This window comes from Vanellus vanellus (genome assembly GCF_965231255.1).
Source record: "Vanellus vanellus genome assembly, chromosome: 3".
Taxonomy (NCBI): domain Eukaryota; kingdom Metazoa; phylum Chordata; class Aves; order Charadriiformes; family Charadriidae; genus Vanellus; species Vanellus vanellus.
This window is the reverse complement of record NC_138907.1, coordinates 89,253,117-89,279,121: the sequence shown is the minus strand read 5'-3', so window position 1 is coordinate 89,279,121 and position 26,005 is coordinate 89,253,117. Positions and strand designations below refer to the sequence as shown.

General features: G+C 41.9%; 1 protein-coding gene across 3 annotated transcripts in view; it reads right to left on the bottom strand.

The window, feature by feature from the left end:
* The window catches only part of SYNCRIP (synaptotagmin binding cytoplasmic RNA interacting protein), a 25,300-nt gene extending 6,360 nt beyond the window's left edge, over positions 1 to 18,940 (bottom strand). For 2 of the 3 annotated variants that reach the window (XM_082480887.1, XM_082480888.1), the window contains exons 1-10: positions 18,806 to 18,931; positions 17,093 to 17,252; positions 16,092 to 16,210; positions 15,799 to 15,906; positions 13,964 to 14,077; positions 13,706 to 13,882; positions 8,485 to 8,620; positions 7,389 to 7,594; positions 2,359 to 2,508; positions 964 to 1,085 (exon numbers count right to left, since the gene is read on the bottom strand). In XM_082480887.1, coding sequence (XP_082337013.1) covers positions 964 to 1,085; positions 2,359 to 2,508; positions 7,389 to 7,594; positions 8,485 to 8,620; positions 13,706 to 13,882; positions 13,964 to 14,077; positions 15,799 to 15,906; positions 16,092 to 16,210; positions 17,093 to 17,240 — 1,280 coding nt within the window. In that variant the 5' untranslated portion in view covers positions 17,241 to 17,252; positions 18,806 to 18,931. Of the gene's footprint in view, positions 1 to 963; positions 1,086 to 2,358; positions 2,509 to 7,388; positions 7,595 to 8,484; positions 8,621 to 13,705; positions 13,883 to 13,963; positions 14,078 to 15,798; positions 15,907 to 16,091; positions 16,211 to 17,092; positions 17,253 to 18,805 lie in introns of all 3 variants that reach the window. The other variant, XM_082480889.1, reaches the window with a different exon arrangement.
* Between the last annotated feature and the right edge of the window lie 7,065 nt (positions 18,941 to 26,005).

Sequence of the window (26,005 nt, the reverse complement as noted above, 5' to 3'; positions counted from 1 at the left end):
TTAATTAACAGGTATTTTTGGTGGTGTTGCCAAGATACAGAATATACATAAAGAAATAAAGTTGTATCACCAAAAGATTTAAGCAGAACAGAAAAGGCCTGCCTGGCATAGAAGAGAAGCAAAAGAAAAAAAGAAGAAATCCATTTCTTACAGTAACACCAGATGCCCAGGGAAGAAGAACAAAAGGGCCAAGAAAGTAACGAGAACTATAAGCAGGGCAAACTTAACCAACACCATGTGTACAGTAGGTCACCATCTGGAGATCTGTATTAATCCGGTAACCTCACTATTCTGTCTTCTTGGATGCTGCACAGCAGCACTAGCAGAAGTTATTTTTGGAAATAAGGTGGGGGAGGGAAGATGGTTAGGAAAGCTACAAAGACATCCAAGAAGAAAACCACATGAGAACATTAAGCAGAATACAATAGCATGAAATGCCTGTTTGGTTGGGGTTTTTTTGCCATATTCAGCATTTGTTAGTGAAAGATATCTATTAGTATGAGTTTACAAACTTCATGAGCAGATCTGTATTCTGGAAGTGGGAAAAAAGAATGTCAGGATCCTCCTTTCAGTGGTTACTTTACTATCCAGGGGGAGGGCTGTCTCAGTACTGCTAAGCCAGCTGGGAGGAGCACATGGTGCTAAGTTCATCCACATGACATATCAGTGCAGAAGTACATGAAAGTTTAGAAAAAAAGTGGTGTGTACGTTTCATGACCTTTAAACATTTCCTCTGGTGCTCTCACACTCAATGAGCACAGCAAAAGAGTACCTGAATTTTCACCGACAACTACTACGTCTTAAGTAAAACGCAAACAACATAAATGAATCCAAAATTTTCAGAGAAGCCAGAAAACCTATACACTATAGTACACCTACTAAAATACCCAGAAGTTCTAATTCTGTAGGAGTGTACATGTCTTTCAGAAGTAATACAACATATGTGCATGCATTTACACTTACATCTGATTTTTAGCCGCTTGTCTCTGAGCTTTCCGTTCTTTCCTTTTTTGATCTGGTGGCTTAGCAAAAACAATTTCAATGTTTTCTCCCTCTAAATCTTTGCCATTCATTTCTTCCATTGCCTAAAGGAATTAACCAGACTTTAAATATACTTCTAAGCATATCTGAAGTTATTAATTTTATTCTATCTTTTAGAGCACACATTTTAAAATTTGTTATCCAGAGCTAAAGTAACCATATAAAGCCATATTTTTATTTTTTTTTAATAATCAGAAGCATAGTATTGTGAATTCCAGAGTTATGCATCTCCTCTTAATTTGGCTGTCAAACCCAGGACTGCATTTATTGGTTTAGAAATCTTCCACTCTAAACTGTAAATAGGCTTCAATCTTTGCAAGCTGTTTCAATTAATGAAGTGATGGAACTGTCCTCTGAAAGTACAGATTTTGCAATAAGGGAATAAATTTCTAATGTCAGTACACATGCAAACACTACTACAGCTAGAGATCAGTATATGTTTTTATTCCTTTATTTCACTTGTAATAAATTCTAATTTTTGGTTTCTGGTTTAAAAAGAAAGTTACATTTAACAGCCTCATGCTGACCACAAAAAAAATCAAAACAAACCACCACCAAAAATAAACCCCACCAACACATGCACAATTCCCATGGGTCACAGTAATTGCTACAAGTTCGATTCAAGCAGGGGAATCCTAAAGATTATATCACTTTTAGGGACTCTACATAGCTAAGCCTTGATGGGTATACATATCCTATGAAAAGACTCCATCGTTTTCCTAAGCATCTGCTTTAAGGCACCTGGATGAGTAAAAAAAACTGAATCTCCTTGTATACTGCATCCTCCCACAGAACTTAAAAAAATAGATACACTATAGGCAGGTGAAGAATTACACTTTCCCTTCCTAATGACAGATGACAGGAGAAAAAACACCAAGACCAGGCTAACAAAATCCAGGAATGACAATTACTCAATTGCCCAGCACCTCTCATCAAAAGAAAAGGTGTTTATACCACACCATAAAAAAACATAAAAAAGGTTTTATCATCTGCCCCAGAGAAACTGTTTTAGATTCTACCAATAATTTGTTGAGAAGAGTCATTCATTTCTGGCACTCCAGTTTCAAACAATAACACAGATGATTATCTTAGACACTCATCAGCAGAATTACTTTGGATAGGTGGATCTAAGATCCACTTTTCAAGCTTGCAAACTGCGTCTTCCTAGGAGACTCCCAGAGAGGACACAGTTATCAGTGACAGTGTGTTACCATTTCTCCAGACAGATCTTTTCCTCAAGTTAAAAGACATATATATCTTCTAAACATTATGTGTAGTCAACTACTTACACACACAGTTACAGTCCTCTTCACTTACCTTTACAGCACCATCCCGTTCATCAAAATGAATGAAAGCATAGTCTTTTAGCTTCTTCACTCGCTCTAGCTTTCCAAATTGACTGAAGGCCTTTTCTAGTATCTCCTCCGTTACAGTATTGGCAAGATTGCGTACAAACAAAACTTTTACCTAAAAAATAAAAAAATAAACAAGATTAGAACTTAGAAGTATGATCTAATTCCAAAACACAAAATGAAGTTTTGCAAGCCACTGCTGTTGCCAGTACTGAAAACGTCACTACGTTTTATGTACAGCATTTTATATATACATATACATGAATATGTATATTTATATATTCGTACAGCATGAGTTGGCTCCAAAATACCCTGACTGATAGAAATATTCGACCTGTTTTCAAACACAATCACACAGTATTAGTATCCTGAAAGTCAATTCAATTTGTGTTAATGTTTAAAAGAATCCTAGCAGCAGTAATTTTCAACTCGGAACACTTTCAAACTTGAAAGATGGTAACCAGGATTGGTTACACACAAAATAATTAACTTAGCAAAACATTTCATTGTTTAGACAGGTTTTTCCTCAGGTATTTGCAGAACAGTCATCGCTATAATATCTAGGTCAGAGGTGACAGGCCTGCAGTTCTCAAGCTGCTTAACTTGTGGCTCCCATGCCGTAGCTACACCAAATACCTAGCATCAGGACTGTGCTTGCCTGAGGAGCACTCAGTGACCTGAATTCACAGCTAGAAGAGAGAACGCAGACAGAAAGGGATGCTAAGGCTGACACTGCCAAGTCACCCTTGGACTTTCTCACAAGTCAAACTGTGTCCTTCCCTTGAGGAATAGCCACCTGCAAATAACTCTGAAAGTCTGTTCCCTCCCCCAGCTCTCTAAAGCATGCAATATGGCTCTTTAACTACACAAGATTGCTATGCAACTTTTAGGATCAGAGAGGATGGTTATCTTTCAACTATTGAGATATGCCCTGTTAACTGCCTGATAGTGACTAAATCATCTATCTAAAGTTTCACCAACCACCAACTGCTTACAATAAAGAAAATACAGAGCAGTCTGACAAAAGTTTAAACCAGACTCTTATTTGATATAGCAGACAACGTATACTGGACAGCAGGAATCACATATGTTAGTGACCTGTTTCTATTAAAAGACTTGTCCTTGCATCCACACAGAAGTTGCATGACATGACCGTAAATGAGCATGTTTGCATGATGTCATCCATGAGTTCTCACAATTTACAAGCCTCTTTGACTTGCTGGGGAGAGTTCCTTCCATACACTGCCACCACGCCCTGACAGTCTAGTCACCTCCTACTCCCAAAGAATGCTCAGTCTTACCTTCCTACAATGCAGCTGCACATGAGCTGCAAAGACCTGCAACTTCTGTTCACATCCCCTCCACTGCTAGTGGTTTCAAACTAGCTGATGACAAAAAGTGAACATTATACACGGCAACAGACTTTCCGCTCCCAACCCTGAAGGTCAACACAAATAACACAGAGTGTGAAGGAACCAAAGAAAGCCTGCTTCAATTTTTGAAGCAGAGCTACAATCACTACTCCCACCACATACAGGACCTCAATAAATCCAGACACCCTTTTTATAAGAATTACTATGTATTTAAGTTACAAATAAACAGGACTGACTTCCATAAATCTTTGTCTCACAAGCCGAACTATGATGGGATGCAGGGTTTGGAAGAAGAGATATTACAGATCATAAACCTGATCCAGTGTATCAACTCTATAGTCTCTGGAAATAGTTACTCCTGCTGATTCTCAGGACATGATAAAAATCATAGACGGCTCCAGAAGGAAAACTGCTTCCCATCCTGTGTTAAGCTTCTGCTACACACCTCGATGGTAAGCGCAACATTTCTTTCTTGTAACCTGTACATAATAACCATTTTTAGTAAACTGTCCTAATTGCTACCTTAACCTTATTTAATGAAAATGAATTACAGAAAAGTTTTATGGTATAATCAACGTTTTTAAAAACTGGTAACTTTCAAACAAACTTTCCTGATTCTTGTACTTCAGAAAAGGATGAAAACTAAAATGTCACAAGGAACCCTAAGTAGCCTTCACTAATAAATCCACCATGACTGATATAGTGTCAGACATGATTAAAAACCTCAAAAATCACCACTTTTTGTTACAAGATGCACTAACACAATATTTTTAATAGAAGTAAAAAGTAACTAATTTATTTCCCCCCCCAGTGTAGACAAATCCATTAATCTCTTAACAGCTAAAACTTTAACACCATCAGTCATGTTACAGATTAAAAGCGTAGCTGGACAGGTCAAAGATGTCAAAGCTAGGAGGCAGGATAAAGCATAGGTTGAGAAAAGATGAACCCATTTTTACTTCAATTAAGCTATCTAAAGAGGGGGAAAAAAAAAAAAAAAAGGAAGTCCTCTTCATTAAGGCTCATAGATTTTAACACCAAGCATCCATAAATACACACCTAACAAGCAATATACCCAGGAGCAACATTTTGCCATAAAGGCAGGACCTGCTTTTAAAACTGCTTAACACTAGACTACCCTCAACACTTCTGGGATCTGCTCCTTTTCCTCCTCTTACCTACAGCACAAACACTTCAGACTTCATTACCACATTCTCCAAGGGTTACTAGCCCTGTCTCTTGTCCTGTAATCTACCAGGCAGCCACAAGCATAAGACTTTATTTAGCTGCTTAACCTGCCCCTCCAGAACATCCTCTGTAGCCTCAGCCATGATACAGAAATCAAGTAAAACATTAAGAAATTTATCTGCACTACAGGTGTAAGAGGCATCAAAGTAACACTTTGGAGAAATTATGCTATCAACGCAGCTACTGGAAGTTGGAAAAAAGTTCCCTTTACACCAGAAATCAGTTACTTAACCAATCATACTGTGATCTGTCTGTACAAACACTAATCTCCTGTAGCACATATGTCTAGCTTCAGAATCTAGCTTTCTACCTCACGGTACTTGGTATATAATGTAACAGCCCATTTAACTGTGCATCAACAGAGTACCCTCCACAACATTTAAGCAAAAGTCTGGAGGAGAAAGGAAACAAGGCTCAAGTAAACATTTCGGAAGTTTAAATTAAATGAGTAGGTGTCCATATATTGACGAAATGACATGCTGCTTCTGCGAGGTATTTAGAACAATGCTGTTCACCTTCTGGCTACGAGGGTGAATTTGTCTTCCCCATGGTTTGCTCTTATGGATTTACTTTTCTAGCAGTCTTGACAAGAAAACCACTGGGATCAGATGATTATTCTGATACAAGTAATCTACTCCTACTCAGTGTCTTCTCCAGAGCCTTCTGCCACAGGAACATGTAAGACAACAAGGGTCAATAGCTCTCCCTTTGCTCCTGACTGACAGTACTCAGAAGCAGTGACAGCCAACCTGCAGCTCACATCTGGGAGATTATCGATTGCAGCAACAGCTCAGCTGCTCTTTCTCTTAGGAGAAACATGGCAATTAACAACAGAAAGTAAACCAAACACTTCCAGAAGCACCAGATGTTCTCTGCTTTATCAGTATTCTCATTCACATAGTTTCACTTTTCCATATGTCTTCAACCCAAGCTCCATGCCCTATCTTTGGCATATGGCAGAAGTAGTATAAAAGCTGATTTTCTGCACATTTTCCATACTTATGTTTCATCCCTTTTCATGTCCCATTTCAAATACAAAAAAAATACGAGGCACTAAAACATTCAAAAACCTGCATATTAAATGGGGCAAACCACTATTAAGCTTTAACTTTGTTAGCTTTTTGTTCCCCTCATCTGTAAACCTACTTAGGAAAAATACCTGATTATGTCCCCTCTCGCTTCCTGCTCATCTAATTCAGTAATGTCAGCAGAATTTCCCGCTAATTTATTGTAACAGGTCGCTGGATTAGTTCTCTTCTCTTTTGAGCCAAGAACCTGAACAGATAAATAGGCTGCCTTATTTAGGAAGTTCCACCTTCAACAAGTTTTACCTGCAAAACTTCCCTGCTGCTGGTAAGTCTATGATGCTGGGCAAGAAAAATAAAGTCTACAGACAGGGTAGTCCAAAAGCTTCTGTAATACCTGTATTACAAAAGCAGCTTTTTCCCTAACATGAGCCCCCACCCCAACCCTTTTCCCTTATGGCTCACCAAAGAGGAGATCCCAGCCAAGCTATCTTACTAGGTCCATCAAAGTAGGACTCCAGCAAGTGACGTGTCTCAGATGAGAGTAAAAGCACAGACAAAAAGCAAGCAAAGAGAAAGAGATAAGGATATGGGCTAGCTAGGAGTTTCCATTAAACAACTCAGCTACACAACATAACTGAAAAAAGACAGGATTGGGCATTATCTGACAAAAAAAAAAAAAAAATCAGGTAATTCGTTTCTGGCAAAGTATCACACATACAAAACAACTTCTAGAACGCACCTGAAGATATTAAAAGTTCAGACTTCACTTTTAGTGAAATATTCAAAATCCAAACTATTACTAGTCTTAATATTTGAAGGAATTAACCCCCCCCAAATTAAAAATAAAGATACAAAGTTCCAAATACAACATAAGTGCCTAACTTCTCAGAAGTAACTGCTAAAGGCAACTTTGAAAATACATTTATGCATCTTACTGACACGTTCCAGTTCTGAAGCAATAAAGATATAGTTCCAGGGTTAAAAAGAATTAAGGCTTGTTCTGTGATCATATCTAGATTTCTGTCCCTCCAAATGTTAAGCTACAGAACTATTTCAACTTTTGGAGTCACCACCACCACTACCAGATGAGAAACTAACTACATCAGGCCTACGTATCATTTTGGCAAAAATTGTGTTCAATATTCATCCTTGGGAGCACAAAATAACATCAGCCAATAGTTTTTAAGTTCTCATCAATTCTAGACTGTATTCATATTTTTACCATCTCACAATATCTCTGTCAAGAAGGCTGAAAGATGCTATTTAAACTTAGACTTATGTCAGGAAGTACTTCCTTTTGAACAAGGCACTTTAATGGTATTATGGTTCCCTTACAGCTTTATTACCTTTGCCATGACTTCAGGATCTGGGTCTTCTATAGGGTCAGCCCATTCAACTGTAACAACATTTCCCCAAACTTTCACTTTGCCGCTCATTAACCTACGTCTGGCCTGAGCAGCAGTTTTGTGATCTTCGTATTCAAGGAAACAGAAACCTCGATTCTTTTTCTTGTCATCAGGCTGATGATACAATATGACATCTGTAAGACCCTCTGAAATTAAGAAAAATATTTATTTGTTATGGCTTCAATGCATTAATCTGTATTATGAAGTAGGGATTATCGTTCTGGTAAGTTTGCATCTGACAAGTGGTTCCAAAAGACAAACACAGACTTTTGAGACTGCGTACATACTAAAATTTCCGTACCTTCAGGGCCAACATTTTAAAAGATATATATTAGACTATCCTAACCTAGGTTCCATTTTATTAAGTGAAGAAAGCTTAGTAGCTATGGAAGAGTACCTTTCCTCTAACTGAATGGATAAGAGGTAAGGGCATTGAAAAGTCGTGCTTTCTCAGTTCTCTTCTCAAACCCCTAAGTTGCACGACCTATCAGCATGTGTTGTTTCCATGGATGTCTAAACAACAAGAGGTCAAACTTCCACAACTGTAAGACATCTGAAAAGTTTCAGTGTTGCTCCAAGGAACCTAAAGTATATCATTCATTCTTAAATGTTACCTTTGCCCCAGTTTATATACCGTTATCAAAAAAAGATTCTTATCAAATCACTAAGAATTCTGAAGCACAGAACTAGTTATGTTCTCCAACCTGCTTCAGTTTTGTCTTGAAAAGTTTTAAAACATCCGTTAGTATTGAAATAATTAAATCATCTATTTCTTCAAATGGCTTTTTTTAAATGTGACACACTTATTCTCTAGGTAAAACTTGAACCCACACATCTAATCTGATCACAGATATTTCAGCCCTCAGCAAAACAACAGTTAAAAAAAAAAAAAATCACTTAAAAGTCAAGAAAAATGCTAAGTGGTCTTCATTTGAAATCATCATCATTCAACCATAAACCAAAAGATAGTGAAGAGGGTTCAATCACTGATTATGTTTGACATCTCTCCAGCTCTACAAAACAGTTATCGACTTACCTGTTACTTTGCTAAATTCTTCAACAATTTGCTCCTTGGTTTTACTCTTAGGAATAGAACCAACAAAAAGCCTATTATTGGCAACAGAGATGCATACACCAATGTGTTTTCCAGAACGAATTTCATGGTTGTTGTACTGAAACAAAAATAATTGGACAATCATCAGCTACAGATAATTTTCACACCCCTCCAACACCAGCATACCAAATATTTCACTTTTGCAAACACAGCATTTAGTAATATATTAAATTCTTTGGAGTTTAACACATTCTTATGATGAATACTCAACTGTTTTCAAGTATACCCATGTCCTCCAAGATATCTCAACAATTTCAGCCAACAATTATCCTTCCTTTCTTGTTCAAGCCTCTCTCTTTCTTGATACATGTTTCTTTAGAGAGTTTTTCACATAAAACTATGAAAGGTAAAACTTATGTCCAAGTCATCAAGGTAAAGGTTTCTCCCTTCACAACAGTGCAAACAAAAATGCAAGTTCCTCTATAGATTGCATCTATGAATTCTTGAATTGCATATAATCCAAGACAGGAGTTACAATAAAATCAGATTCCCTTCTAAAGTTCCATAGTTAACAAAAGAAAGAGAGCCATGATCAGGTCTTCTCCACAAAATGTGCAAGAACAATTAGCAAATATTTTCCAAAGCACATAGCTTATGCATGTAAAGATAGTAAACAGCAAGAAGAACCTTCTACTGATTTGAAATCCTAAAACTTCTGTTCAAATGCTTCTCCCATAACAGATTGTTTAGAAGACACCCTGAACAAGTCAGCAGTTTAAGGAAAGAAAAAAAAAAAAGTATTACTGTAGACATCTGTTGACAAAAAATGCCTTTCATTGAGATGCAGACACAAACATGCATCATCCAAATAAGCAGCAGGGAGGTCAACTGGTGGTACATCAACCCCTTTCCAGCTGGAAGCCCTGCAACAGACAGTTCTTTAGCTAGGAAAATGTATTTTGTGGTCAACATCTTATTGACAAGTAGTAGGACAGCTTTTTAATTTAATTTAATCTAGTTATTTATTCTATAAGTTATTTTGTGTTTGGTGGTAAACCTTCATGCCTAAGTTCTCCCACGTGCCTTCTTGCTTTGTGCACTAAAATCGGCAATTTTAGTGAATTAAGATGTTTATTTGTTTATATTTCTCTTGCAAACAAGAACTACATCATTGAAAATTTTTAAAGCTAGACAACTGTACCAGAAGTGAGCTAAAAGAAGAACCGTACACATGAAAATGATCTGGAGTGGCATCTTCCCAACTAATTATGCCTCAAAACATAGTAGTATAGAGTAAAAGACTTCTGTATCCATATCTGGTGCCCACGTGGCAGAGGAATAGTTGATTTTGAAGTAGGAAACAGCTGCATAGGAAGACCATACATATACATTGTATTTACGATCACTAACAGACCTATACACATTAATGAAGAGACAGATTACAGTAGCTCAAAAAAAAAAATCCTTTAAAGAAACACCTTTTAAAAAGCTGACAGTCATCTTATTCTGGAAACAAGACACAAAATGGTTCTTCATTAACTGAAGTGTACATTAGGAAACATTTCTTTACACAAGAAAGCATTTTTTTACCAAGACGGTGGTCAAATGCTGGAACAGGCTTCCTAGAGAGGTGGTTAATGCCCCAAACCTGTCAGTTTTTAAGAGGCATTTAGACAATGCCCTTAATAATAATGCTTTAACTTTTGGTCAGCTCTGAAGCACACAGTTGGACTAGATGATCATTGCAGGTCCCTTCCAACTGAAATATTCTATTCTATATGGATAATAGAAGATATTATCCAATGGTTTCTATTTGGCTACACATTTAATCCAAAAAAGAGCCTTTCATACAACTCATGGCAACAAAATAGTATTTCATAACTTTAAAAGTTTTAAAATATTCTACCATTTTGCAATTCCACATTGACAGTAGTTTCTAGTAGATTTTTTGTACTACAGTACATTAACTACTACTTTTCATTGTATGTTTCTCTTAACACAGAGAAAGCAGTCCTGAATTAGACACTTTTGAATGTAAAGTTGGTGTTTTTTAGGTAAATAGTTTGCATACCATCTGTAAACTAGACTAGACACGAACAGGCCCAAATCATGATCTGGGTTAAGTGCCAAAACAGTCAGGCTACCAAATTAGCTATGTCAGCATACTGCTTCCCCCTTCTGTCACCACTGAATCAACACCCGAAGTTAGTAACAGAGATATTACTACCCTCTAGACAGTATAACAGATATATATTTTCTTTTGCCAAGCTCTGTAAGAACCAACTCACAAACGGGTCAAAGTATGCATAAGGTCTGTCTTGTCATTTTATCCACTTAAACTTTCACCAGCAATTTTAGCTTATTTCTAGCAGCAAATGGCAAGTTGTACTGCTATGCACAGCTGGTAAACCACTTAAGGGATGTATTCGCATAACTCACCTGTACCTGCACTTTAATCAAGCTTACACTTGCTTTAGTCAAAAGTACACTGTATGCTACTATAGTTTTCAGTATGTCTTCCTACAAGCTTCATCTCAAGTATTTATCCTGTACATGTCTACGGTAACCTTAATCATTCAGAAATCTTTTGAAAAACTGGAATCTAGCAATTGCATATGAAATAGGAGGGAGAACTGAATGTGAGCAAAAGAACACAACTGGAGTTATAATTTTTAACTCAAAATAGTATAAAACAGAAGGTAAACACTAACATGGTAACAGGTAAAAAAAAAAAAAAAAAAAGAATCATGCTTTTATACTTCTGATAGTCAGCGCTTGTGTGAACAGCATTTGAGATGCCATTTCTACTTAACCAGCAAGGGTTAACCACAATGGATTAAGTACCGGACATAAAATTAACTACTGTTCACATCTGTAAATATTCTCAGTCTCAGGCCACAGCATCACTCCATTTTTGTCTCAAGCACAGCCCCAAAGGTATTTCAAACACAATTTAAGGAATTCTTCCCTTTTTTAAGTGGCTTGAAAATCCACATGCATAACAAAATCAAGGCTCCAACCTTTTAAATTGCGAGATTTCTTCTGGTTAATGAATACAGTAAGTCAACATTAAGTTGGATATATCCAAAAATTTTAGTTCAGTTTTACATTAAGTTATTAGAAAGACTGTGGATAATACGACAGCTACACAAGTATGAATTGTATGCAGAATATGTTACACCAACTGCAGAAGCCTGAAGACAGGTCAGTTTATTCTCTGCTGCAGTTTGCATACTGGCAAAACCTCATAGCTGTCTCTTATTACTCAGAAGCCTATAGGCAATGCAGAGATTTTTATTCTCATTTTTGCTATACTTTAGAGTCCTGAATGGAAAATAAAAACCACACAAAACCTTGGGGATGAACATGGGAAATAACAAAAGAAGCCCTATTCCAGGGAGTCCAGAAAGCTGAGAAGTTGTATGCACATCAGAAGATTACTGGTAGTGTCAAAAAGAACACTGCCTGTTAAAATACTAGGATATTAAAATGGCTAGGACCAAGGGTTCAGCATTTCTAAGAGGTCTTTCAGTAGCCTCTCTCATGCATGTGTAACTAATACAAGTGATAGACCCAAATTTTCAACTGAGCTATACAGCCATATTTTGCTTGTATCGCTGCAAATCATTCCTAGACAACTTGGGAAACTTATAATATACCAAACTAGCCAGATTGGAACCATTCAAAAGATGACAAATGCCACAGGATCCATTTCAAAACCAACCCTGCCCTCAAAGAGGTTAAGGTTAGCATGAAGGCTGAAAAACCGGCCCGCGAATCTAAATACTTTTTAACTATTACACTCAGTGGCTATTTAACTGAAAACTAGAACACAATGCTTTTTATTTTCCTGCATATCAAAAATCAGATATGAAGGGACATCAAGTACGTCCTTCCCTTGTATCGTTTAGGGGAAGACTAAGGCTAGGATCTGATGTTACTTTTATGGAAACACAACCTGAATGACTTCAGAGCATGCTGCCTTTAAGCAAAATCCAAATAACTGAAGAAAAAACCCTTTTTGTTTGTTTACTAGGTGCTTCTGAGAGTGCATTTGACTTGATTCACTGTTTTGCTAAGTCATGTGCATAACTCTTAAGAGTTCGCACAGAATATAAATAGCTAGGTTGACAATGAAAGTACAAAGAGGTATACACAGTTATCCTCAATGTATTTGGATTAAACACAGGAACACCAACCATTCCTATTTAAAAAGCTAAACAGCATTTACCAGATAGTTTTGTACTTCCACTTTTGTAGACATTTCTATACTTTTCCAAAACACTTTCCCATCTTCAGCTTAATTTGTTTCCACTAACTCACTCATATTATTAATATGTCAATAGGGTACCTTAATGGTTTAACATCTACGTTACTAAGAAACAGATTTTAACCCTATTATATTAATACGGTATCAGTATACCTCAGAATGAGTATGGTTAGCACTCCTGAGGGGTCATACCTGCACAATGATCTTGGCCATACCCATGTAGTAGCAATTAGCTCAAAAAATTCAAATACCACTTAACTAGAAAAACAAAGGAGCAGTGCGAGGATCAGGGTGTTGTTTCTCTCCCCCCCCCTCTTTTTTAGTGATGGATACTTCACACATAAAACCTGGAAAGCTTATTAAGAGTAGCCATTCCTTATATCAAACTGTTTCACACCTTTGTGTAAAACAGGGAAAATCTTTTTTAATCTGGCAGGATTTATGACTTTTTCCAGTCAGTTGCCTCAAACAGAACAGACTGTAACACTCAAGAGTGATTATTTCTCATCTGAAATATCTTATGAAATTCTGTGACTTTAGAAGCATTTTTCCAGCACGGGGCCCCCTGCTGGTGCAGAAGCAAATCAGAAATCACTGACAACCTGACCAACACTTCTCTTGTAGCACAACTACACAAACACTGCTTCTCTCCAAAACTCAACCAGCTCAGAAGTCACTATTGCTAATACAACTTTTGTTAATAGCAAAGGCTCATCTAACTGCACCAAACAGCAGTACGTCAGGTGTCCCTTCCCCATCACTAATACAGCCAGTAAAAATTTATACACAATGTCAAAATATTTTACAAAAAACTTGTGGACATTTATGAAATAATCTAACAAACTACAGTTTCATCTTAAGCATTAGGATCAGGGCAACTGCTTATAAGCATTTTTTTCTTAATAAAAAAAAAATTCAAGTAAGAAAACTTACCAGTTTAACAGCTTCCTGAGCTGCCTCTTTAGTACAAAAAGTGACAAAAGCATATCCTCTATTTAGACCAGTTAGTGGATCCATCATTAAGCGGAGATCCCATATAGGGCCAGCTTTCTCAAATAATGGAACAAGTTCATCTTCAAACAAGTCTCTTGGAATCTTGCCCACAAATATCTACAACAGACATACAGAGCATTGTTTATAAAAAAAATACTTCCAATGAATAAGAATATAACTACATAAACATTTCCTTACCTCTGTACCAACAGAAGGTTGTTGTCCTGAATATACAGACTCTGGAGGGGGACCACCATACTTTCTCTGTCCAGTAGTCACATCAAGAGTGTAGCCAGTTCTCTCCAAGAGTGCCTTCAAGTAAGAAACTTAAAATTTTAAAATCATGTACAAACTGAGCTAGTTTAGATGCACTTCATTCACAGACATGCTTATAATACTTCTTAAGCTGTACTGCTTTCAAACTCCTACAGGCAAACGAGCCTACTGCTAGTACTTCAACAAGAAACTTGCAAAACAATTATTAGAATGATCAGGTAAAGAAACACTCATAGAAAATTAAGAAATTCACATAGTTTTCCCAATTCCTTCATTTTCATGCAAAAAAAAAAAAAAAAAGAGCCAATAGAATAGTGAGCCTCCCTTTAATTACAAAGATCTTAGTCTGAGCCACTTCTTGTTTTGGCATGTCCAATCCTGCAAACATTTATGCACAGGAGTTCCCTTCACTTAATGAGATTACTCATAAGTGTGATGTTAAAGAACACATGTTTAAGTGATTACACCCCTGAAACACTGTACTGACTGCTTCAGGTATCCCACCACTGAAGTGGTAGTACTACTTCCTTTCTCCTATCCTTCCCTCCTCAAATTCCTTGTGGGCACATAGAGCACAACCGATCCTATGCTAGGGAGATATTATATGCTAGAATCACTGCATACAGTTACAGATATACTACCAATTTAAAATGTTAGATAAATTCAGTATGCAAATACATAATGAGAAACTCCTCTGAAATCAGTCTTTCTTAATAATTTTGTAGAAAGACAAATCAACTGTACACAAACAGAAACAGCATATTAAAAAAGCCTAATTATAGTCAAGAGTTAGTAATTTCACAACTGGAAAATTGCAAAGCTATTTTAAATGCCATAGCCATCAGCAGCAAAAGGTATGCTACTTTAAGTTAGTTAACCGAGTCTTCATACTCTTGTTGTTTTATGTGGTAGTGACAAAAACTGTATCAGGTTTTTGAATTTATAATTAATGTCAACCCAGCCTCAAAGTCAGGAGAAAAAAGATTTTCTAGTTTCGCAAGCTACACAATTATTTGCAATATATATAACACACTCATTTTGCAGTTTACACATGAAAGTTAAAGATGAAAGATTCTCTCGCTTTTTAAGACATCAACTAAGCATGTTTAGATGGTTTTCCTTTGGTAAAGTTACTCGTCACAGAATTTTAAAATAAATCATAGTATGCCTAACTCTTGAGACAGGAGTCTCTTGTTAGCAGAACACTCGGTCCAAGAACTAACATGTCCATTACGAAGACAGTTTGGGGTATAGTTTATGAGAACAGTGATTATGCCATAAGAAGTGTGCTAAATCCTAAATCCATTACAGTCTGTCTTTTCAGACACATGTGGCATCTCCTCCCTACTGTGGAGTTGCTTTAAACCTGCACTGAAGTAAACAAAAAAAAAAAGAAACAAAACCAACCACTAGTAGCTGCAGTTATGCATTCTGAACTCCAAGACGTATGCTGACGTTTCCAAAAACTTTTAACCTATTAACTTTTAATAGTACAACTGCCTCAACTAGACATAAAGCAATCTGTCAAATCTTTTTCACTTTTATATACATTCAGTTCCAGTAATTAACAGTATATTGGTTCCTCTTGAAGAGCATGAAGTGTAAGATAAAAACGGAAGTGACAGCTTTCAAATAATGACAAATAATCTAAAATAACCTTTTTAAGAAAAGCACAGTTCCAAAAGAACCAAGGCATCTGTCACAACAGCTTTGAAAAAACAGATACACTGCACAACTTTTATCTTTTAAACACATACCTTAATTTTTGCCTCATCTGGTCCTTTGCTAGAATCTGCCACCTTGGTCCCCTGTTTTTCCCTCTGCCTGTATGTCTTCATGACTCCACATAAAAAGGCACTTTTGTTCTGCAAAAGATATATTTATCTTCAGTTCTGAAAACATGACGAGCCAGAATCTAATTTTACCTTGAACTAATGCAGCACCCCTTTTTACACATCACATATGGATCACTTTAGAGACTTAGACAAACCTCCTGCCAGTCAACTAGCAGTTTATCCCTCAATAATTATTCTAAATTGCTTAACATTACCTGAACGTGTGAGAGATCACTGTCTTTAAACTGCTGAAGCACTGCCAATGCACCTTCTTCATTAAATTCCTTTAAAGCTTCAATAGCTCTTTCATCTAGATCACTATGTGCAACTAGCCCTAGAGAAAAGAAAAAAATTACTAATTACATTTGGGCAGCAATCTTTGTTTAACCACATTTAACACATCTAACACATTTCAGTGACCCCTAAATCAATCACTGATTAATGTAAGTTACTAATAGCTAAGAAATCACTTAGTCCTCTTAAAGGTAAATATTTAAGTGTATTTTATCCTTTTTTTCATCAAAAGTGTCAAAAGTTGAGATTCAGAGTAACAGTTACTGCACTTGCGGATTTGTTTGACTTCTGTGAAACCCAGATGTTACATGGGCCAAGTGTATTTCCAATATACTGAAGCTGAATTCAGAAGGATCTATCAAAACCTGACTTAGCTTACCTAGCACTGGTACCTCGGTATATTTTAAGAAAACTATAAAGCCAAACAAACTGCAGCACTAAAATTGACCACCACAATCCAAAAATCAAGCTTTAAAAATGCTAACTATTACGATGTCTGAGGGAACTAAACAATAACCTTTGCATCCACGAGCTCAAATACTATGTCACGAAGTACCATTTACATGAGAAGATGAATACCAAGGCTTCAGTTGCTTAGAGTTACCTACAACTACTGTAAAAAATGCACCAACACCATATCACCTACTCCTCCTAAAAATCATCTGTTGCCTACTCCAGCTGTTGCTATGGTCACCTGCATACTCTTCCTCCTTCCCACCCTTTAGCCCAGGTGGCCTGGCCCAAAACTTTTCTCTGAAAAATACTATGACAAATTACAGCACTGAATGGAAAACATCCACAGATTTTGGTAAGACTGCAGTTCCCATACTTTTGGAAACCACAAAAAGTTGCTATTTTAGCCCAAAGACAGCAGAATCCAATGAAATATTGTAAGTGTGGTTTTGCAAGTTTTACGTCTTACCTGCAACGTAAATTTCATCTAGTTTTTCAGCAACTTTCTGTGGTAAACCAGCATCAAGCAATGTCTGGAAATGCTCAGAATGGGTAACTGCAGCAGAAGTATCCATGGGCTCTTCAGTACCATTCCCATTAACATGTTCAGTAGCCATGTTTCCAGATATCTGTTCAAATGCAATAAGCATCATAATTAAGCTAAAAATATCTTTAAGTGGAACAATTCAAGTGACAATACATGCAACAGACTGCCCTATTCTTGAAAAAAAAAAAAAATCGTAGACCACTTTCCTGATACTTTTTAGTTTTGGAGACGCATAAAATTCCTCAAAAGAAGCACTAACACAAAGGAAAGCCCTAACACCACTGCCTAGCGGGGGTGGGGTAGCTTTCACTGCAGGTTTTACACAACCCAGCCAGACACTCTGACTCACCTCCCTCTCTCTGTCTCTCTAACACACTCCCTAAGAGGCTCTGAACAAGTTAGAAATGGAGCAAGAAGCCAATGGCGGGGGTGGGAGGAAGAGCAGACCTGCCACATGCAGCCGCCGCTACCACCGCGATACCGCCACTGACACCCGCTGCTGCCTCCACCTCCCGTTTGCAAACTCGCCGCACTCCCCCCCCACCTCCTCCCCCCCTCAACCCCGGAGCGAGCCGCCTCTCCAGGCCCCAGGCGCGGCCGGGATCCCTTCCCGCCTCCGCTCCGGTGTCGGCCGGCCAAGCGAAAGGAACAAAGCGCTCTTCCCAGTCCGCACCCACCCACGGTGGCGGCGGCAGCGGCAGCCGCCATGAGCCCGATGGAAACACGTGCTCTGCGCGTTCAGATGTCCTACAACTTCCTCCAGTGACCGACTTCCCCCCCCACCCCTCCCCGCCACACTCCCGCAGGAGGAGCGGCTCCCCCCCCACCCCAAGCCCCAGCCATTTCCCCCACCTCTCACCCTATTCCCCCCGGAGAGCGGGTTGCAACACCCCGGGCCCGATTTCACCACTCGGCCGGGAGCTCGCGGCGCCTCCCGGCCCCGCCGCCCACCCCCCCACACACAACTCCCCCCCTCTCGCCACACTTCTCCCCGGAACAATGCAGGGGCCCACCGCCAGCCCCGTCTCCCGGGCCGGGAAACGCCGCTGCCCGCCGCCTCACGACGTGACCGGGGGCACGCCGAGACCCGAGCGGCAAACCTTACCCCCCCCCCCCCCTTTTCTCCCTCCAGGCACACGCCGGGCATCGAGGTCGCGGCTCTCCCCGGTCCGGCCCGGCCCCTCACGGGCAATGAATGGAGCGGCGGAGCCGGCAGGACAATGAGGCGAGAGCCACGCGCCCCGCGCGGGGACGGCCCGGGTGTCCGTTCCCCCCCCCACCTCGGCCGCCGCCACCGCCTCCCTAGCGCCGGCCGGCTGCCGGGCCTACTGCGCGGGCACCGGCCCAGCCCGGCCGCCCCCCGCCCGGCAGCAGCGGCCACGACGGCAGGCCAGCTCCTCCACCCACCACGCAGCGCCTGGCAGCCGGGCCCCGGCCCGACAGCGCTGCAGGGCCCCAGCGTGCGCCTCCCGCCCCGCCCGCCGGCTCCCCTCTGCCGCTTCAACCCCCTCTCAGCCGCCCGGCCGGGCCCTGCCCCGGCCCGCTCCCACCCCGCTCCGCGGGCGGCTGCCGCCGCTCCGAGCCCACGGCCAACCCGAGCCCGCCGGCCCGCCCGCCGGCGCCCAGCGCCCTGACCTGTCGCTGCAAAAGGTTGAAACGCCGTGCGAAGGGGCTCGGGGCGCGGCTAGCGGCTCGGCGTGCTGAGGAGCTGCCCCCCTTCTCCGCTCCCTCGGTGTGTCCGGACAGTGTGCTGGAGCTGGCGTAAAATGGCGGCCGCTCGAGCGCTCACGCCGCTGCTGGCACCAACCCCAGCCCCTTCCACTCGGCTCGGGGGGGGGGGGTGGGGGGGGCGGGCGGGGAGGCGGGAGGGTGGAGGGCGGGAGGGAGGGAGGAGGGGGGGGGGGAAGAGAAGGAGGAGGCGCCGCGCGCGCTGGCGCAGCCCCAAACCCGGGGTCTCCCAGGCAGCTCCGCAAGGGTTATCGCCTCGCCCCGCCCGCCGGGCTGCGCGCGCGCGCGCGCCCGCCCCGCCCTCTCTCTCTCGCGCGCGAGAGGGCTCTCGCCTCCCCCTGCGTTCCCCGCCCCGCCGCGCGCCCTGCGTGCCATGCGGAGCGGCGCGCGCTGCCCGCTCAGAGCCTCCGCCCCGGTGGGGGCGCGCGGCGCTCGCGCACGCTGCCGGGTAGCGGCGGGACGACCCTTGCGGGAGGGAACGGCGCGGTGCGGAGCGCGCCCGGCGCCTTCCGCGCCGCCCCTGCACCTGTGAGGGCGCCACGCGAAAAACGGGGCTGGCGGAGCGGCTCCGCCGGGCCGGGCGGGGATTGGGCGAGCCGCCGTTCCCACGGCGCGCAGGTGGCACAAAGGGGATCCGCCGCGGGCGGAGGCGGGGAGTCCCGGCCCGCGGGCGGGGGGAAGGCGGACGGAGGAGACAAAGCCACGCAGACAAAGGGAGGGGGGAAGAGCGGCGCTTTGTGTGGCTGCCGGCCAGCCGGGAGCCCGGCGGCGCGCCGCTCGGCGATTGAGCCTGGGAGATGGGAGGCGACACCCCCCCCTTTCCTGAGGGGCGCCCGGGGCTCGGCCGCCCCCCCCCCACCCTTTCAGGCGGGCTGCCCCCGCCCCGCCCCTCCGTAACCGCCGTGTGTGTGTGGAGGGAGCTCCTCACCGCCCACCCAAGAGGAAGGGGAGTCCTCCTCCGTGGCGGTGACTCCGGCGGAAGCGCCGGCGTTAAAAGGTCCGGGGACGGCGGTGGTCAGCGGGGAGTTGGAAGGGGGACGGCCCCGGCGGCGGCTCAACCGAAACGCCACAGGCCGCCCGGGGACACGAGGCCTGTGCCCCACCGCCGCCCTGCGAGCGCCCGTCCCTTTCCCGCGTAACTCTGTGGTGCCGGCCCCGGCGGCAGGCGGGTCTCACCACGTCGCCAGATGCGCGCCCCTTGCCGGGGGTCCTGGTGGCACGCTTGTGGCTTCCATCCAGTTGCTAACGCGCCCCGGCACGACAAACTGAGAAACCGACCCAATAAGCTTTGCCAGCCCCGTAACTCCAGATAAAGAGGGCGAAATGAAGGCAGGGAGGCACGGGCAGGTGTTCCTGCCTTCCTCAGAGGCAGCTCAGCCACAAGCTGAGCGACTCCTGCCGCCCCTTTAGCCCGGCCAAACACCTTCAGCACCTCCAGCGTTTTAAAAAAAAATACTTCAGCCTGCACAATGAAGAGAGCACAGACAATTACAAGGTTAGGTCACTGTCGACAAATACATGCTGGTGTCTGTAAGTACGTAAATCACACAACTGGTATTCAGTGAGAGGAGAAAAAAAAACTCTCTTCCAAATACTTGAATGCAGTAGGACTTCATTAAAAGCTGAACCACTCCACAGGTTAGTCTGAAATAGCACCAAATACAAGGCAGCTGTACACTCTCAAATATTCCAGCTAATTTACAATTTGAAAATGTCATTAAAAAAAAAAACAACACACAACATTTTCACTCTAACTTTCCACCATGTTTTAAAAAAATAAAACTTTCTGAAAAAAAAAAGTTTCAGTGAAATAAAACCTATTTTTTTAGTGCAAACTTGTATTTTTAATCATACTCTTAATAAAAATGGGAATATTTTGCCTCTCTTCAATAATTTACAACTTTCTCCAAAAATACAGCTATGAGCTGGACGATGAGAGTAATAGCCTCAAAAACAAATTTGGAGAGCGTTTTTCAGTGAAAATACTGCCCCAAAATGTGTTGTTTTCAGACTTTTTACGGAAGGCGTTCCGGTGAGGTGTCTACAATACAGATGTGAACCAGAATAATATCTCAATTTCAAAAATGTATTTGTTCTCCGGAACTAATGAAAACAGTGAAAAATGTTTCATTAAAATTCTCGGTGGATCTGCATAACTACAGGTGGCAAACTCCTTAGCAAGTAATTCCCACTTTCAGGCCCATATTTAGAAGGAAAACTTTTTATGTACTCTCCTCCATAAAACAGAAGTAAAAGCAACAAAAAGACTAGGATAAATGCAGTGATTTTAAATAAGGGTGCAGATCTGCTCACAGTTGACCCAGAGTCAGTTGCAGCTATTAGACACTTTGAAATTTTACATAGAAAGGAGGAAACAAAGAGTCTTGACATGCAGTTCCTCTAAATATAGCTCAGTTATTAGCCCTAGTATCAGTAGGACAGAGACAAAAGTTGTATGCCCAGGAAAAGATCCATTAAATCATAAAATGAATTATTTTTTTTTTAATCACATAGAACATTTATTGAAAAAATAGCCTGCCAAGAACACTTACAGGCACTTATCTGGTGACTTGGATTTACAGGAGGAGTGTGCCTGAAGGTTTGACAGCTTCTCACCGTAATTAAAGTCATGTTAATCCCTAAATTTTGCTGGAATATGAAACCCCTGCCTGCTTCTAGACCAACTGTAACCCCTGTAGAGCCCCTCTGAAGCCACAGCTGGACATCTGAGCCTTCCCAGTACATCCATGATGAAACCAGTGATTATAACAGGACCAACTACAGAGCTGCACAGATAAGGCAGTGAAAAATAAATTTAATTCGACTACAGAAGTCTAATTTTTGCTTTTGAGCTACTTGTGTACAGTTAAAGAATTACACCCTAAATAAAGAATGAAAATCTCAGGAGACTCAACAGGAATCTTACCTTCCGTTTCTGCGATGCCTATTAAGATGGCATGGGATTAGCCTTTCCCCAGTGCACACACGTTGGAAATTGAGGCTCAGCTACAGAATTGGTTGTACCTGAGCAGTGAAACACACCAGCTACAGCCATAGAGGGGCAGATCACTCTGGTCATACAGCAAGTGTCACCGCTTATAATAACAAAACAACCCCCCTGTGCTATGTCTGCCACAGCACAATTCTGAAACAGTTCAGCCACTCTTGGGGCTTCACAACAATACGTTTTCCAGTCCACTCCTAGCCCTTAGCCTCCTTGGTAAGACTATTAAGTTATTAATATATCTGTATGTTTTAAGGATACTTAACTTCATGGAATAAACTCTAGACTCCAGTCCTTTCCTGTAGTACACAGCTAGCCACTGGCCTGTTTACCCTTGGTAAAATAAGAGAAATACATGTTTAATTAAACGTCTAATTTGTCCATTCTATCAGTCAGAGGCTCTGTGTCTTAAAAGATGGGTTGAGTTACAAAATACAAGGCCGGTGCCTATTAAGAGAAAAACTGCAAGTCATAAGTTAGCCAAAAGGAGATAAATCAGACATACGAAATTTTCTTCAAGAGAAAGCCTTTCATATATGACTGGATGGCTCAGCCTGATACTTTTTAGAATGGAAGAACTCTCAAATCTGCAAAGTAACTGACAATCTAAAATTGCCACGACTCCAGCAAGAAAAGTCTTTATAGTCTTTAGTCTTAATATTTTCTTTTAACATTCTTTCCAGTTACATCCTTTATGCATTTCCTCACTTTTCCAAAACTAGGCAGAGGTAGCACTAATTAAAACAAAGTCAAGGTTATTCCTCTGTATATTTAAACTATTTCTAAGGCTCTGACTTTGACCCTGCTAACTCTTCAAACCCTTTACTTCTTCCAACTAAGTCAGGAAAACAAAAGCAGCAAAGAAAGTGTTTGCAAATCCAATAATTATGGTTCACAGGACCAGAGGCAATGGCCACACACTAAAACACTGGAGTGTCCCTCTGAACATCAGGAAACACTTTTTCACCACGAGGGTGACTGAGCACTGGCACAGGTTGACCAGGGAGGTTGTGGAGTCTCCATCCTTGGAGATATTCAAAAACCATCTGGATGTGGTTCTGGGTAACCATCTCTAGGTAGTCCTGCTGGAGCAGATGAATGGATTCTGTGATACATTTAATTATCCTGACCTTTACAAATGCAACTCTATCCATTGTCTAATTTATGTTTCTTTTTTGAGATTTTGAAAGACTTCCCCCTCCCCCCCCCCGAATCTGAAAGTCCTTCTTTCCAATACCTATCACAGCTTTTTCCTCCTTCCAGTCAATGCTTCCCACCCTGCCCCAATCAATCACTTTAGAGCTGACAGTGTAAGAGAAAGGCACAACAAAAACAGCAGAAGGTAGTTTAGTTTACATTCCATTAATACCTTTAGCTTTTTTCTAATTTAATTTAGAGGATTTTAAAACAGTTGTTTATCAGCCATAGGTTCAGAGCACTCATTGTAGAATTCAATGTATTTTGCAGTACATTATAGGTTAATGTGTAAGTACTGAAAGAGTTGTGGAGGAGGAGAGCACTCTATTTTTGCAGGCACACAAAACAGTGAAGTCACTTCCATGTGTCTGAGGAAATGCCAACTCAAAGCCATCCCAAACCGACTATTATCACTCAGAAAACAGATGCTGGCCTTGTAACAAAGAACTATAAATGCCCTGTGCTTACTGGCCAAAAAAGCAGTGTTAGGAGTTACTCAGAACCTGTATCTGACACAGACAAGAGACAAATGAGGCAATATCATACTGGCCTACAAAGCCAGAACTGGCACGGAGAAAGGTAGAGAGCAGTTGTTCACACTTTCTTCCAACAGAAGAACAAGGAGGGACCAAATAAAACTGGCAGATAGCAAAGCAAAAAAGAGCTACTTTTATGCACATGCAACTAAGCTGGGGAATTCATTGTCACACAAAGCTGTAGGTAATTCCACACACCCCAAAAGTAACTAGCCTAATTAACGGAAGACACTCCCATCTAAAATTACTAAATGCAGCGGTATCACCCCATTTTAAAGCCTGTGGCAAAAATTAGTGGAGACTGGGGGGAGCTTGCCAGAGATTAGTATCCTATCTGTGCATTTTTCCGTTAGCCGATACCCACTACTGGAGACTGAATGTGGGTCTTAACTCTTCAGTCAGACGGTACAAATAGCCTGTCATTGCAGCAAGCAGAACATGCAATCACTAAGCTGGTCCCTTCATCCCAAACCCTTCCCACTTCCTGCAGAAGTATACACGCAAATGTTCCTCTTCCTCCAGATTCCCTCTAATCATATACTCCTCATCCCACTATAGACCTATAAACAACAGGCTTCCTATACAAATAGCTCACAACCTTAGCAAGGGTGAGGGAACTTACATGAAGAGGCTTCACAATCTGAAGAAAAAAAAATAAAAATACTGCTTTACTGTTGCTGTGTGTACAAAAGCAAGAGTTTCAGACACAACTATTACTGCCTTTTCTGTCCCGTTCCCCTAAGCATCTGATGCTTTAAAGCTCTTCCACAGAGGAGTGTTGCCATTAGGTCACCACCTGGCAAAGCTCAATGGAAAGAGGAGACAAGACATTTAGCAAAGAAGTGACAAGCAAGTTGTCTCCCTCCCTCCCCCCCCCCCCCCCCATTTTCATCAAATTAGCATGGGAAGGCTGGAGAAAACAAAGCAGAGTCCTCCACATACTTATGCATTCTGCCTTACGAGGAGGACTCATGCAACAGAACTGCAGAGAGCGTTCCTCATCAGTATCCATCCTCGAAACATCTCAAAGTCATCTCAGGACAGTGGTGCTATCCTGTCCACTTGCGCAGTGCGAGGCAGCCAAGTGCTGAAGCTGCAACTCACAAGTGGAGCCTCAAGTGAAAGTGTCAATGCAGAACTTAACTGCTCTATTTAGACCTTCCTCCCATCCATCCCTTACATCCCTTACATCCCTGTACAGCTGTCCCTGTCCTGACTAGCAGCCATAGGGATTCCAGTACTTGGCACACTTACAAAAGCCATTTGAAGGGTGGAACAAAAGGAGAGGGACCCTTGGGATCTATTTAACCCTACGTGAGTTACTTCATGCATTAATCCCATCTCCAAAGGCAGAGACCACATCACTAGGTCACAGAATATTCTCCCCCTGCCCAGGTCTGGGCACCTTTCCCAGGAGAGCACAGCACACCACGGCCACAGCTGTACAGTAGATGGGACAGATCTTGGGCTGTTCTCCAGCCATAAGGCAAACGTGGACAGCAAAGCCTGGATTCCCACAGCTGAACTCTCATCTGCCTTAACCTCTAAACCATGCCCAAATATTGTGTGTGAGGGAATGCTAGCTGGCGCAGGCTTCAGTTGTCAGACTGTGTTAACCCTTAACAGCACAGATGATGGGTTGCCAGTGACTGGGCTCGTGCCCCAGGCCTAGTTAGTTGACTAGTAATGACATTGCTGATTACTCAGGAGGGAAAGTGCCCAATACAGCAGTTGCAATACACAGCATAAGTGTTGCAAGCTACTTAATGTGTAACCAAACAACCTAAAAGTCTTTTCAAGCAGAGATGAGCCCAAATAACCTTGTGTCTTCAAGGTCCTTGTAAGAATAGAACAACCTCTTCCACACCTCCGCCTTTACAATTCTTGCCAGGTATAAGGCAGAAGCGACTACAGAAGTGCAGCGTTTCTGCAGATACCAAGAGCAGACAATACCACTTTTTGTATATGACTGCTTTTTTTTTTTTCCCCTCCTTTTTAAAGATGCCTGGAGTATGCCGCACTAAAGGGGGTTCTCATTTACAGCACAAACTCCAGACTAGAGCACAAAGATGAGGAACTATTAATATTAGTACCTCAGGCTCCGCTTGCTGCTTTTCAGTAGTCTTCTTTTGGAAGTTCTACTCAATACTTTTATATGGGCCTTGAGAAATACTAGAATTAGATCTTAAGCTAACACAGAGCTTCAGCACGTGTGTGTAAGTTTACCCTTTCCAGCTTGGGTAGCAGTAACGAGGTCTCTCTTCACTGTTTTGCACAGGGCAGTGTGGGCAACATAACCTGTTCTCAAACCTGAGCAAATCGTGCAGTTTAATATGGTACAACTAATACAGCTGCATTATGCTGCTGGTA